Source organism: Coffea arabica, chromosome 2e, assembly GCF_036785885.1.
Source record: "Coffea arabica cultivar ET-39 chromosome 2e, Coffea Arabica ET-39 HiFi, whole genome shotgun sequence".
Taxonomy (NCBI): domain Eukaryota; kingdom Viridiplantae; phylum Streptophyta; class Magnoliopsida; order Gentianales; family Rubiaceae; genus Coffea; species Coffea arabica.
Window position 1 is genome coordinate 56117096 of NC_092313.1, and position 15135 is coordinate 56132230.

Sequence of the window (15135 nt, forward strand, 5' to 3'; positions counted from 1 at the left end):
GTTGTTTCTTAATTAACACAATGGCAACAAAAAGTGCACGTACATGGCCAGTGTGAGGTGCCAAATTTTGTACTATCATTCAATACAAGTTTTTTTTTTTTTTGGTATGAAATACCTAGATCCAGAATTACAAATAGTAATTGCAGAGAACAATTTATAGTAGTAGATGAAACTATTTAAAATTGGGTAGTTAAGATTGAATTTATGGGTATGAATTTTAACAAGTGACAAAAGTTGTTGCGTTTTTATAATATTATTATTGTCTCAATTTTTACATTGATTAATGTCATACCTGCATCAATTATATTGGGATCTACATTGTCGGGTACACATCCGCGGCAAGACTGCCCGCGGCGTAAAAGTAGTACCAGAAACTGAACTGACTACGTGTAAGCTTTCCAACCATGATCACATATTCTTCACTCTCCCATCCCATAGCTTTCCCATTCATCACACTAAGAAAATCAGCGACGAAAGTTTCATTTCTACTGCTTCTTCTCAAACAACCATTTCCAAGCAACTGCAAATTTGTTGCAGCCATGCACTCAAATTCTTCCGGAACAATGGCTGTTTCAGTTCCAGGAGTAAGTCCCCAAGAAATGGTCGCCATAGCTCAGGAAACCTTCCGGAGATGCACGTCATCGTCGTCTTCTGGTTCTTCATTGCCTGAGAGGAGAGGCAAAGGGGTGGCCATTGTTTGGTTCAGGAGTGATTTGAGGATATTGGACAATGAGGCTTTGATTAAGGCCTGGCTTTCATCTCAAGCTCTCTTGCCCGTCTACTGTGTTGATCCTAGGCTTTTCACCTCCTCCACCCATTACTTTGGCTTCCCTAAAACTGGAGGTATACCTTGTGCTCATTAGGCTGTACCTCTGAATTTCTCCATTAGATTATTCCGTTGAATTATATTTTGTTTAATTATCGTTTGAATACTTAGTTTAGTATCTCCCTTTTGGATCAATATTCAAGGATGGCAATTTGTTTGGACAAAAAAAGGAGTTTAAATTTTTGCCAGGTTCCAATATTGATAATTGTGCACTTAGAATATATACCTTGTGCTCATTATGTTGCATCTCTGGACTTTTACTTTAAATTATACTTCATTCATTTGATAAGATGTTCATTACTTGTCTTGGTATTTCCCTTTTGGACTAGTACTGTAGTATAACAAATTCTTGGATGTCAGCCTAAATCCCCGCCCCTCCATACTAAATCAACACCTTGAACAATTTTCTATGCTAGTTGTACAATTCATCAATGCATCAAATGTGTGGATTTAGGAAGAAGGGATATGGATTTAGCCTCTCCAAAAATCTTTTACATGAGAGTTTAGATCCTTGCCACATGTGAAATAACCAAAATCGTGCAATTGGGAAATGGGCTTATGTCTTGATCATCTAGGCCCGCTAGTGTGGATTTTTTAGCTGGTTTAATTGAATGGTTCACAGTAATAATGATTGAATATGACTTAATGGTGTGAAGACTCAGTATAGGGATAAGGTGTGCAGCCTCCTGATTGGAGTAAATCTACACTAGTAAACATTTTATTCGGAAGGGATTTAGGAAAATTAAAGACATACTTAAACTTGTAAAAATATTTTGGGCATTTACATATTCTGAGAACTTGTTTATCTTGCAGATATATTCAAAGATAACAACCATATAACCTATAACAATGCAAAAGTACCAGGACCTTCTTGTCAATTTTAGATAGATAGAAGATGATTGGACAGCTTGTTGGCAGAAGGAAATGTTGATAGTAACTTCTAGGCTATCCCTATTTTGACTTGTTTTTGTTCTTCTCAGTAAGAGCTTGACTGACCAAATTGTAATTGGAAATTCCATGCCTAAAAATTTGATAGCAAAGGTATATTAGTGATTTTGAGTTCTTTTGACATTTTTTGGGCAGTTTTGAGGGCTCAATTTCTCATGGAGTCTTTGGCTGACTTGAAAAATAACTTGAAAAGCCGTGGTCTGGACTTGTTGATTAAACAGGGGAAACCAGAGGATATACTGCCTTTGCTTGCAAAAGCACACGGAGCCCACACGGTTAATAAGTCTCCATCTTAAATGTTTTCTTTTCTACATCCAATAATTCTTTCAAAAACTATTGTTTCCGACTAGTGCCAATTGATTGATATTTTTACAAGTGTGTAGGTGTTTGCTCAGAAAGAAACATGCAGTGAGGAGTTGAATGTTGAGAGATTGGTTGCTAAAAACTTGAGACGAGTTGACCAGCCATTGTTGAAAGGGTTGTCCACTAAGCCAGAGTCCAAAACTGGTACCAAATTGCAGTTGATCTGGGGTGGTAGTTTGTACCATATTGATGACATTCCATTTGATTGTAAGTGTTTACCAGATGTCTATACGCAATTCCGTAAGGTATCATGTTTCTTCTCATAGGTTAGAGTAGAGACATTTTGCCTGTTAGAACAAATATCTCATGTATTGCTTCATGTGTCTGGATGATGCTACCTTGTAGTCTGTTGAGTCCAAGTCTACAGTGCGTGCTTGTTCAAAGATTCCAACAACACTTGGACCTCCACCAAACATTAGTGACTGGGGCACTGTTCCTGAAATTACTGAGCTCGGATTTCAGAAGCCAAAGGCATGTTTACTTTTATCTTCACATACATGATGATGCAGCATGTTTAACACACATGTAAGTTCCTTCAGCATTCTTTATTTTGTGCTGATACAGGTGGAGAAAGGAATGAGATTTGTGGGTGGTGAAAGTGCAGCTCTAAGTAGACTACACGAGTACTTTTGGAAAAAGGCAAGAAATCTTTGTTGGATAGGAATTTTGAGTTATGTTTTTCCTATGGGGATTAAGTTCAAGGCTATTTTGTGGTGCTAAGCAAGACCTTGTATCAATTGGAAGTCATTTAAGATATTCCACTGTTTACTGTTATGTTGCACTTAATACCTTAGAAACCACTAACGTTGAATTCTCAAGTTTGATAGCTTTTGTCTGCAAATTCAAGTTCTAACGGAATGTAAGTGAAAGTAATCAAATTATGAGAGTGTGGTGTTCAAACATCATCGTATATTCCTGTAGGATCTGCTGAGGATTTACAAAGAAACTAGAAATGGGATGCTAGGTCCTGATTACTCAACAAAATTCTCTCCTTGGCTTGCTGCGGGAAACCTTTCTGCTCGTTTCATTTATGAGGAGGTATAACATTATTTACATTCTTAGTAATGGGCAGTGATAATATCAGTTTAATTCATAGTAAAAGCATGTTCTCCATTTATTTTAAGGTAAAGAGATATGAAGCTGAGAGGCAATCAAATAATTCAACATACTGGTAACTAGATCTCCTCTATATTTCTTCCTTTCTTTGTGTATTTCAATGATTACATCGGGAATTGCATGTAAGTTAATGAACATATGTGGACAAATTAAATCATATCTTTCAAGATTTCCTATTTATTTTGAGTAAAGTAAGCAATGAGCTGAATGGTTTCTAGGGACTTCTCTCTGGAACAATTGAGCTCCCAAGCTAGTATTCTCAAACTTGCAAGTCCAATCAAATAAGTTTTGGAAACTGACATGGGTCTGGAATGCCACAATCCAACGAGAGTGGACTTTCTTTACTTGTTTAATTAATTTGTAAAAGTTGTATGGGTTTGAAGAACAAAATAGTCATTGCTGTAAATTGATGGCTCTCGAGGGGTTATACTAAAGCCCTCACTGCTTCAGCTATCAAAAAGTCAGTTAAACAACTTGACCACTGAAGAAGGCAAAGGCTGGGCAAGAGACTTGGCCAATGCCATGCCATGATTTCCTTTCAAGTATAAACTGAAGCTCTAGATTGAGAAAAACCAGAAAAAATTATCAAAGATATTCTTCCTAGAATTATTTGTGGGGAAACTGTGCATAGTGTATTTGTTACCTTTCATGTAAAGTCATGTACGCTATTTACTGTTTAAATTATGTCAGTCTTTGAAAGACGCATGCTTCTATTTTCAACTTACATGTCTTTGAATTAAAAGATGCACCTTAACAACACTAACATCACTCAGTGTGTTCTTGCAAGGACTATTTGTTATACTTTGTCAGTCTATTATTTTGTTGTCAACCTTTATGCCCATTTGTACCTCAAAAAGGTCCACACGTGTTGAAAATTGTAATAGTGTATATATTCCAAGAGGAAAATAAATCTCTTTATCATTTTTCTGATATAATTTTAATGTGTTCAGGGTTTTGTTTGAACTGATATGGAGAGATTACTTCAGATTTTTGTCTATTAAGGAGGGAAACACTCTCTTTAATCCAGGTAAAATGAGGTGCCATTTCTAAGTGATTGATAAAAATAAAAAATGCTTCCAGTTCTTGAATTTACAACCTAGCTCAGGTAGCTGCATTCTTCTGAAACTTGTGTAAACTTTTCTAATTTAATCAAATTTATGCTGTTTGTTTACTTTTTCTGCATTCAGGTGGGCCCAGAAAAGTGGAGGTTAACTGGAACCAAGACAGCATTCTTTTTGATGCTTGGAGAGATGGTCATACTGGGTATACTTTCTATCCACTGCTTTGGTTGTGGCCACTAGATGTTGTGGAAAATCACATTTCTATGCTCAAATTGGACAGCAGATCTCTTTCTCTCCCCTTCATCCCTTTAAAAAGAAAAATAAAAGGAAAGTACAGGGAAATCGATATGTTGATCTTGATCAAGATAACATATGCTAACTTACCTTTTATTTTGTATTGACTCATTTCTAATGTTGCTAAAAACTAGGTACCCTCTTATAGATGCAAATATGAGAGAACTGTCAACTACAGGGTTCATGTCAAATCGAGGCCGGCAGGTACTAACATACACTAAAGTTATAGTTGAGTGATTCTGGATTGCTGCGTTGTCACCTAGAACAGTAGTAATTAGTAAAACAAAAAGACCATCCCATCTTTTGATAGTAGAGTAGCAGTTGCCTTACAAAAATCTCATTTGAACTCAAACTTGAATTACGAACCTATCTTTTCAATTTATATCCTGCCACAGATTGTATGCTCCTTTCTTGTTCGAGACATGGGCATTGATTGGCGAATGGGAGCTGAATGGTTTGAATCATGCCTTTTGGACTATGATCCTTGTTCCAATTATGGTAACTGGACATATGGTGCAGGTATTTGTTTTCTGAGTATTACACGTTTATCTTCATGAATTTTTTTTTGTGGTTTGATATTTGAATAAATGGCCAAAATAGTACTAAACTATCTAAGATGATGCGAGTTGGTCACCGAACCTTTTTTGTGGCCAAAAGGGTCGCTCAATTCCCTAAAACGAGCCTTTAGGATCATTTCGAACAATTTAGCCAGTAAACCAGCTAGAAAAAAGCAAACTTGACCCACTGTTGTAGGTTTTCAAGGGTAAAAATGTCCTATTCTGATTGACTTAATTTTTCTTTAAACAAAAATCAAACTTTAGGGGTTAATCCATATTTTGGCAAAACTTCATAGGAGGTAAATATAATTAATACAAAAAATCACCAACACATCATCTTCTTCCTCTTCCTCCTCCTCCACCTTCACTGTCCACTGCCACTGTTGCATAACCCACCACCGCACCCTCTCTCCTCCCCTCTCATCCCCTCCTTTCACCCATTTCCCCTTCCCTCCCCCCTTCCCCAGTGACCAGATCTGGTCGCTGTGATCCAAAAAAAAAAAAAAGTACCCACAACATCAGTTTCTTCCTCCTCCTCCACCACCATCACCTACCCACCCACCCAGCCACCACCACTGTTCTTTTCAACCAAATCAGAGCCAATTATTAATGAAATATTATCCGATGATTGGGCTTAAGAGATTGAAAAAGAGCTATCAAATTTAAATCCAAGATTGACCCATGAAACTGTTTGTATATTCCGATGAAATTAGGTAAAGACCCAGAAAAAGCTTCAAGCATTTACTCAGTTTTTATGCTAAGAAAAAGCTTCAAGTATTCTGATGAAATCAGGCCAAGTACTTCTATTTATGGTTTCATGCTGAGAATTTATGCTTAAAATCATTCAATGAAGGAATTTTGGGTTGTTATTAAAGAAACGAAAGAAAATGGGTGTCATATTGATGAGGATACATATACAAGAATTTCCTCAGATCTTCGAAATTCAAACTTGGTTAATGATGGGACTGCTCTGAAGCATTTTTATGAGAGAATGATACAAGAAAAAGCTATGGAGACAGTTGTGCAAAGGGTGGTTGATGTGGTCTGATTGGAGTGGTGAATTGGAGAGAGAGTTGGGAGGAGATGAGGTTTTCAGTATTTGTGGCACATGACAATAATTCCACAATTGAAATTATACAGCCAAATATCAATCAGCTAAGAAGCGGCTCAAAACTGTCCGTGTTCCTTTTGTTGTCATGGAATTCTCTGTTGGTGGCGAGTGGTCAAGGGGGGAGGAGAGAAGGAAGTTGTAAGGAAGGTGGCGGAGGGGTAAGAGGAGAGAAAGAGATGGCATTATTTGGACATTTTTGTCCCTGAAAACTTGTAATTCCAGTTAATTTACCAAAAAATGATTCTAAAGGCTCGTTTTAGGGAGTTGAGTGACCTTTTTGGCCACAGAAAAAGTTCAGTGACGAGGTCGTACCATTTTAAATAGTTTGGTTACCATTTTGACCATTTACTCTTGATATTTTATGTGTCCATCATAATTGAAAAGGTTAACTTTGTTAAGGGAAAAAAAGAATGAGCTATTCTGATTTAGGACAGTTTTTAGCAAGGAACTTGCAAGCATTCTTCTTCGGACAAAAGCTGAAGTTTCTGGCATTTTAATTCGCTCAGCTGTGATTTCAATGATAAAAGGATTTTTCTGATGTTTGCCACTGGGGAGTTGTTGATGCATACAATAAGCCATCTAAGCCCACACTCTAATTTATTACTTCCCTTTCTTTTAGTCACTTTCCCTATTAAACTTCACTTTTCCAAAAAAACTAACACTGTACGACACCGTTCACCAGTGCCTACTGGGCCAATGTTTAGACATACCTACGGTAAAACAGGATCATCGAGGTAGATATAAAGTAGGACAGGAAAGTGGAAGAATATTTTCTAGTTTCTGGAGATGATGTTTTAGCTTTTGACAGTTCCAGTTATACATTCTTTATCGGTTAAGTGCACCTAGCAGCATTCTTACAATTAAGGATGATGAGGTACATTTTGAGAGGTCATCTTACAGAAGCAATGAATGGCCTAGTAGGTCTTAGGTGTCCTTTTAGTTATCTTCATTGCTGTCCTTTTAGTTATCTTGTGTTATGGAAAAATTTTGTGAATGTGGCTTTTGAAATCCAACCATTAGCATGGATCCTTTTTTCTTTATTGTTTGGTTCAAGGGAGATTCCAAGCCTTACAAGGGGAAAGGGGAAAGAGGAGGACTTGAGCATGGAACCAGGGACCTTACCATTACCTGACCACTGTCCCTACTAGCTGAACTGGGTCTTGGGACAAGCATGTTCTTCTACCTATACTGCACAGAGATTAAACAATTAGGTTGAAGTGGTTTGACTTTGTTTCTACAAAAATCGTGTTGGTGTACTTGATGTAACTCGTGCATGGATAGAGACATCAAAGCAAACATTGACATCCATAGTGTGTAGGATATACATTATCCCGCATCATAAATATTTTAGCATAATCCTATAGATCTTGTATTGGTTTGTTTAGGAATTTCATCTATGTGATGAAGCGGTCTTAATATCAAACACAGACCCAGACATTATGTTGCTTTACTTTGTGGTTTGTATTTTCTTTTGTGCAGTTGTCAGTTTAGCAAATGTTCTGCCTATGGTTCGTAACAAGGGTTCAACCCTTTTTTTTTTTTTAATAAATCCTGCTTTGGCTAAAATGTGATTTCATGTTGACCACTGAAAGAAGAAAAGAAGAATCTCACTATGCCTCAATGGTAGATGTTCCCAAAATATTTTGACTGACTATTTTAGTTCTGAACAGTTCTATTAAAAGTAGGTTGGATTTTCCCATTTTTCCACTCCCACTGTGGCACAACCAAAACCCCATGTCATGCTTGTTATACGAAAAAGCATAAAGAATTTCTGTGAAATTCTGTACAATGTTAGAGAAGTTGTCTATACTGGTGCTGGGTTTCTGATGATGGATCAAACTTCTTGTATTTATGCAATGTCTTGAAGAAGTTTAAGTACAGTACATTTCCAAGAAAATTAATGCTTTTTATTTGGACTTCAGTTTGAGGAAAACTATGTGAATCAAAATTGAAGTAGAATAAAATTCTCAATTTTGTTATCCTTTCATGATTGGGGGAGTGTGAGTGCTGGAACAATGTTTTCCTGGATTTTTTCATATCGTAGCATATTAATAAGATTAATTAAGATTTCTTTATTTCTAATGACAAGTGACTAAAGAAAAAGTTTCTATACTAGCATTTTTCCTCTTTTTGTTCTATTTACCTGAGAAAAGCTATTTTCTTCACTTATGCAAAGCCACGGGGCAAGATCATAATCATGAAAGAAGTAATCTCCAATGGTTTTATATAGATGGAAAGGTGAGAGGGATAGTAAGCAGGAGGTCTTGGGCTCAAGACCTCCCACTTACCCAAAAAAAAAAAACGGTTTTATATTATCAAATCAGTTTTTTCAGCATCACAAGTAACTAAAATGGTCATATATAAGTGATGAATTGATTTATGCTCCTTTGACTTTCCAGTCTTGGGAAGAATTCTTAAACTAGATGGCCAAGCAACCAATCTTTGGAAGGTTACAGTCTTGCTCTAGCCTGCCTATAGCTTTAGTTTGATTACTGCAGTGAATTTCTTTTTCAATACATTGTTTAGCCTCCTAACATGAAGCTTCCTCCATCCTCAATTGCAAGATATGTGATACTTTGACTTCCTCTAGTTCCTGCTGCCTCCATAGTTGCAATAGGAAATTATGGTGGCATTGTCTTTTCTTCCTTCAAATGATTTTTTGCTTATAATTGCTCTTCACAAATTTCTCATAGCCACTTAGCCATTAGGAGCTAGTCAATTTTAAGCATATTTCTCACTGGATCTCAAGTACACAAAGGAATTTAAGTTTTAAGTTCATGCTATCTGTCCTTAAGGTATATGTACTTTTGATCAAATTCCAGGAGTGATTATAAACAAGATGGGAAGTTTGCCAAATTTGTTTTAAGAAAAGTAATTTTTCCTCCTTTTGACAAGTAAACTTTTGCATGTTGCAAGTGTCAATTCTTTTCAAAATACCATTGGGCATGATTTCATATTTGTGCTTCCACTGAGGTGGGCTGGATGGAGTTTTTCCTGTTTTCCTCAAATCTCTTTCAATGGTTGATTCCCTTCGAATGTGCAACCTTTGAAATGGCTTACTAGTTGACAAACAACAAAGACCAGCTGAGAAAAATTAATTATGATATTCCAACCCGACATCCAACATTGAAACTCAATGGAGTATTTTCAGCAGAGGAAGATAAAGTTTTCTTTTTTTCCTGTCTCCTTTAATTCCAGCAAATGTCGACTTTCTTTGGCCCTGTCAGCATTCTGCTAAAACCTTTTGCTATAGTGATGAAGGGTAGAGATGGGGCCTCCTTGTATGCTTTAGAGCTGAGGAGAAAATCTCATAGGAAATCCATTTGGTAACAACTGAGGGATGGTTACAGCAAACGCTTTCCTGCGCAATCCAGTCTGTAAAATTATATTCTCAACAGTGGATACAAAAGAAAATCTCCAATGACTTAGTCTTATCGAGTTCTATTTTCACAGAATTAATCTGGTGCATTTTCTTATCCTTAGTTACACATTGATTAGAATGCTGTAAAGCCTCAGGAATTTGCTTTTTTCTCTTTAAAAGGAAACTGATGTTAACATAAAGCTTCCCAATTATCTCTTTGGTCCATAATGCATGCATTTTGGAGACAATTTTGGCAGTGTGCTCAGCAGGCTAATGGGTCCAAGTTTCTTGATGTCAGAATCCAGTGTCCTGCTGTTCGGATGAACCAGTTCACTACAACATTGATTTTTTATCACTTAAATAAGATTTTGTACATGTGCTCTTATTACACAATGTCTCTCTCTGGCCCTCTGTCCCTCTCTGTCCCTCTGTCCCTCTCTCCTGCCTAAGCTTTAAAATTTGTACATAGTATTGGTATAGTTAATGTCCAATCGCCCTCTGCTTTACCAACTGCATTCGTTGAACATGTTTGAGGTGTATGTTTGCTGCCAAAAGGTTCTTGATGCAGGCAACTTTTGTGATTTTTCATGCGGCAAAGGTTCTCTTCATCAAGTTTGAATTGTTTTTCTTGTTAATATGGTTCAAAACCCTTAATTTTTTTGTGAACATTCTTCTAGAGTGGCATCCTACATTTGTGGTTTTCTCTTTCTGCTATGCATATAGACTTGCAAATCTTATGCTTAGTTTCTGCATTCTTTTCATTAAGGTGTTGGGAATGACCCGAGAGAGGACCGCTATTTCAGCATTCCCAAGCAGGTTAGTTCTTCAGAATTTTCAAATACTTCAGTTGAATTATGCATAGCTGGTGTTTCAGCCTTATGGGTTGCTGTTCCGATGTGTGTTAATTGTCTCACCCACAAGAAAAAAATAGAAAAAGCCAACAGTTTGATTATCATATTTTTTGTTGTATCGGGACTTGTGTTTTCTTAAAATGGCAAACACTCTCACAGACAATGACATTGTTGCGTTTGACAAAATGAAGTCGCAGTTTGCTCTTTGTTGGTGGGAAATTTCCCAAGATAATTGACATTTTAAACCCAATTTACAATTTTCTGAATGTAATATTCATGATGAAAGAAAATGACTTCAGTGACGCCTACAAGCTAAGTTAAAGTCATGGTTTGAGACCTTAGGCAATAAATAAAGTTTATGCTTCTAAAATAGTTCACATCTAGTGCAGAAGAGGCATCGTTCTCACCCAACAAGCAACTAATAAAACTTGACATTTGGAAATTAACTTGTCTCAATGTCAATAAATGAAGCTTTATTGGTCTAATATAGTAAGGATTCTAGATTTCAAACTCAAGGTGAGGGCTATTACCAAAGTAGTGGAGAGTGGCTGATTAGTAAAATCACATTGTGGAACTTGGTCTTTTTACACAATGATGTGGAAGAGAGGCATAGAGTGGATAAGAAATGATAAGAAAGCCTGCTGTTACCTCTTTTAGGTTATAAAAAGAATAGGAGAGAAGAGAAGTGTCAAATTGTGAATCTTCTTAGTTGGTGGAAGCAAATGTTAGAACAGAAGATGAAGGACACAATAACTAAGATGGTTGCGACCTTTCATTTTCATTCTTCACTTTTCCCCCTGCAAGTTGCAGACAATGGAACTTAACTTTTATTTTCCTTGGCATCCTTCACTTTTTCCACATAATGTCTCCTGTTCTTTTATTTTTCACCTGGCTTGTGTTCTTTTATTGTTTCTCCTGATTAAATTTCTCTTCCTTTTGTTTCTCTGTTAAGACTCCAAAGATACATGTTCAAATGCCATCTCATTCTGAAAAAGTTGAACCCATGGCTTAGTTTGAAAAAAATATATATGAGACAAATTATGTGGCTTTTCATCATCTTGAGACCTTTCCTTTTTGTTTAGATATTTACCAAATCCAGCTGGATTTCAGTTTTATCTTGTTTATAGGCTTCCATATGTTTGGTCATGTAAATGAGATATATGTTTTGTTGTGTCATTTTCTTCTAAAATTAGCTTAACATTTTACCAAATAAATGCTGATTAGCTAATTGTCTACATATTTACAGATGACACTTATTGTTCAAACATGCAAAACTGGAGGACCCGTAAGGAAAGTGAATTAAGGTTTATATGTCATGCATGCCCCTCCCCAAATGTGTATATAGCTTTTCAAGCCATATATGAAGAGGATTCATACTGAAGAGAATTTCTGGCTTATAGTTTTAGCTTTTTTGGTGAAATCAGTTTGGATTTAACATTAGGGACATTCGGAAACTTCAGTATTCTAGAGAATCTGTTTCAGATTTTTCGAGTTGATATTCAGGCTAAGAAATCTAGTCAATTATCATGCTCTTTCTTAGTGATGAAGCTAAATCACATGATTTGTTGGGTAACTACTGCATAAGCTGCAGCTTGTCATAGCTGGTTTATAGAGTTTATGTTCTTGTTAACACAAGTATTATGCTTCAACTGTCCATTTGATGTAATGGTTGACTTGGCGATGGAGTTTTGGTTTGAAACCCACCAGATGGCCCTCTTGTTCTACTCTGTTTCCAAACTGTTTACGGTGGATCTGGAGTCATTCTTTTGCTGAATACTTGCACGGATTTTATATGAAGCTTCATTGTCCTTGATGTAATCAAAATGAGATTCTTGCTTATGTTTCATAGCCAGAGATCTTTAAAACAACAAATTTTGATGTGGATTAGCACCTTATTGTGGCTGGAACTCATTATATGACTCAAGAGAACGAACTTTTTGAGTCATAATTTTTGGAAAGCTTTCAGTGCATTTGACAGGCTTCAAGGGATCTAAAAACAATTTTAAGTCTGCAGTGGAAGTCTGAACTTTCCTGGTGGGTTGAGGGAAAAAAGATAAAAAGTTTCACATGACCTTTATTATTAAATACTCACTACAGATTTCAGTAGAAAGAATCTCAATGTTTTCATCCTAATGAAATAGGTATTTTGTTGATTATTTAACTCTAGAAACACAATTTCGTTGTCAAGTAAAGGACTCTAAAATTTCACTTTTCACGTAAGATAATTGCTGGATTCATTGTGAAGTGAAATGATACACTAGAATAAAATTTGCCTACAACACTTGTAAGAATTATAAGAGAGTAGTTCTGCCTGTCTGCGTAAACTTAGCTGTGTATGTGCTTATTTGCATTTGCATATGTTTTATTATCATCTGAATTCTACAATTCTTCATCTTCTGTTTTGGTTTGAACCAATGAAAGGAAGCTATTTAGGAAACAATGAGGTTGACATAGATGCAAATAATCTTTTAATTGCATTTGTTCGTTCACCATATGATATTTTGTTTTACATGATATAGGCTCAAAATTATGACCCTGAAGGGGAGTTCGTAGCTTACTGGTTACCAGAGTTGCGAGCACTGCCAAAAGAGAAAAGGAATTTCCCAGGACATTTGTACATTAAACCGGTTGTAGGCCTCAAGCATGGGGGCAGCAATAAAACCAGTTCTAAGACAAGAACTGCTGGGCGTGCAAAAACATGGAAGTGATTTGCAAGACAAAGGAATGAGTTAGAATTTGCTCATGAACTGGCTTGTTGACTTTTTTTCTGGAAAGGACTATAGACTATTATATATATAGGATCAAAAGATTTACACGTGAAGGGTAAGTAGCTTTTAAAGTATGCCATGGGGGGAGCAATGTTCGCACATAACATCATATTTAAGCTTGAAGACAACTTTTCCCACACTATGACTAACAAGATTACTTTGCCTTCTAACAAAAGAAAACCTACTCACTTCAAAACCTTCTCTCAATCGATCAATGTCCAGTAGCAACCCATTGAGATAACTGCTAGTCTCAGTGCCCAAGCTTCCAGGTATGTTGCCTCAAGCCTAAAGTTGAGTTGATTAGCCCAGATTGTGATTATTTTTCCATCGCCGTCCCTTGCCACAATCCCACAACCTGCTTTGTTAATTTGAGGTTGGATTGCTGTGTCAACAATTTAGCTTGATGAAGGCTGGTGGTGGGGAAGTCCAGGTTGCTTCCGTGGTGTTCCCCACGGTTCTTGGACGTTCTTGGACATTCTTGTACTCCATCTTCAGAGCCTCCCTGTATTCCCTCCATTATCTGAATGTCTTGTCCACCAAGAATAGAACCGGTGAGCTCTTTCTGTCAAAGTTCTCATTTCTGGCTTTCCGAAGTTGCCACAAGAAGTTTGCAGTCGGTTCAATCTGTTCCCTACCATTAGGTCTTTCCATTGCTGATTGCTGCCTTTCCCACCATCTCCAAAAATTCCACCTATCATCCCAAAGTCAATCCTATTGGATAGGGAAGATTTTCCAAGCAAGCTGTACATTGCTACAAAAAAACAGCACATGATCAATAGTTTCTATCTCATATCCACAGCATCTACAAATCGGATCAACCTTCTTTGTTAGTTGGGATAATATTGTTCAGGCATTTCCAAAGAAAGTGTTTTATTTTATGTTTAAATTCAAACTCTGTAGTTTTTTCCATACCTTGGCTTCCCCTCTCCCGTGACTGGGCTCTTCCTCCCTTCAAGCACGTTGTTTTATCATTATCAGCCGGTATTTTTGCCATGCGGTATCCGGAATTCGCTGAATATACTCCCATCTTGTCTGCACTCCAGAAATAGCTATCTAGTCCTTCAAAGAGGCTGAGAGGTATCTGCTCGACTAAGCTCACATTCCTTTGTGGAGAAAAGGTTGGCAAGTAGGTCTGTGTTCCAGTTCCTCGCAGCTCTCAGTTCCAGCACATAAACCAGGTCGCAATTTGGAGGTTTCTGGGCTTGGACCTTTCCATCATTAGAGTTTGGGACCCATCAGTAGAGTTTGGGAACATCATATATGGCCACTACCAACTGTTTTCCTCCCTCTTTTTGCCAGTAGATCAAGCGAGCTAAGTAAGCTTTGCCAAATCTTTGGAGGCTGTTGGCTTCTTCTTCACTTCAAAAGTTAAGCTCCTGGGGAAGTATTCAGCTTTCATTACCTTGTTTACCAGCAGGTTCAAGCAGGTAACGAACCTCCACAGTTGCTTAGCCACGAGAGCTGAGTTGAAGTGATGGATATCCCTGAATCCCATTCCCCCCTCCCTTTAAGATTGCACATTTCCTCCACTTCATCCGGTGCATTTTGTCCTCTCCATTATTGTTTTCCCACAAAAATTTGGCTACTTGGGAGTTTACTTCTTTGCACAGGTAACCTGAACACAGACATTGAGTAGGCTGGCATAGTTGAACCACTAACTTGATCAGGACTTCCTTTTCTGCGGGGCTGAGTAGCTTTCCCATTGCAGTTTTTTGTCCAATCTTTCTTTGATGTATGTAAATATCGCCTTCTTTGATCTGCCAATCACTAGAGGTAATCCAAGGTATTTGCCATCTGTGACAATTCTAATTCCTAGCATGGTACTTACTATCATCTCCTTTACTTTTGCGCCTATGTCTTTAGTGCCGAGTACAGAGTA

The 15135-nt window shown here is 37.2% G+C and overlaps 1 protein-coding gene across 2 annotated transcripts; it reads left to right on the plus strand.

Moving 5' to 3' along the window:
* The first annotated feature begins 333 nt into the window (after positions 1 to 333).
* On the plus strand, positions 334 to 13393 carry LOC113732573 (cryptochrome DASH, chloroplastic/mitochondrial). Of its 2 annotated transcripts, none has more exons than XM_072080593.1 (13): positions 334 to 843; positions 1910 to 2049; positions 2158 to 2382; positions 2483 to 2608; positions 2702 to 2776; positions 3059 to 3175; positions 3262 to 3308; positions 4204 to 4280; positions 4441 to 4516; positions 4743 to 4812; positions 5004 to 5127; positions 10404 to 10453; positions 11735 to 13083. In XM_072080593.1, exons 1-13 carry the CDS (start codon positions 405 to 407, stop codon positions 11789 to 11791), a joined length of 1623 nt encoding a protein of 540 aa, XP_071936694.1. In that variant the 5' UTR covers positions 334 to 404; the 3' UTR covers positions 11792 to 13083. The 2 variants fall into 2 exon arrangements, with proteins under 2 accessions (XP_071936694.1, XP_027114246.2); XM_027258445.2 differs by having other exon boundaries at positions 337 to 843; positions 13008 to 13393.
* The last annotated feature ends 1742 nt before the right edge of the window (positions 13394 to 15135 follow it).

What these genes read in the sequence shown, in the direction of transcription:
- LOC113732573 (XM_027258445.2), top strand. Translation starts at nt 405, where the DNA reads ATGATCACATATTCTTCACTCTCCCATCCCATAGCTTTCCCATTCATC. An exon ending in TCTATACGCAATTCCGTAAG is followed by an intron (nt 2,383 to 2,482) that starts GTATCATGTTTC and finishes GCTACCTTGTAG; the next exon opens with TCTGTTGAGTCCAAGTCTAC. An exon ending in TAACTGGACATATGGTGCAG is followed by an intron (nt 5,128 to 10,403) that starts GTATTTGTTTTC and finishes CTTTTCATTAAG; the next exon opens with GTGTTGGGAATGACCCGAGA.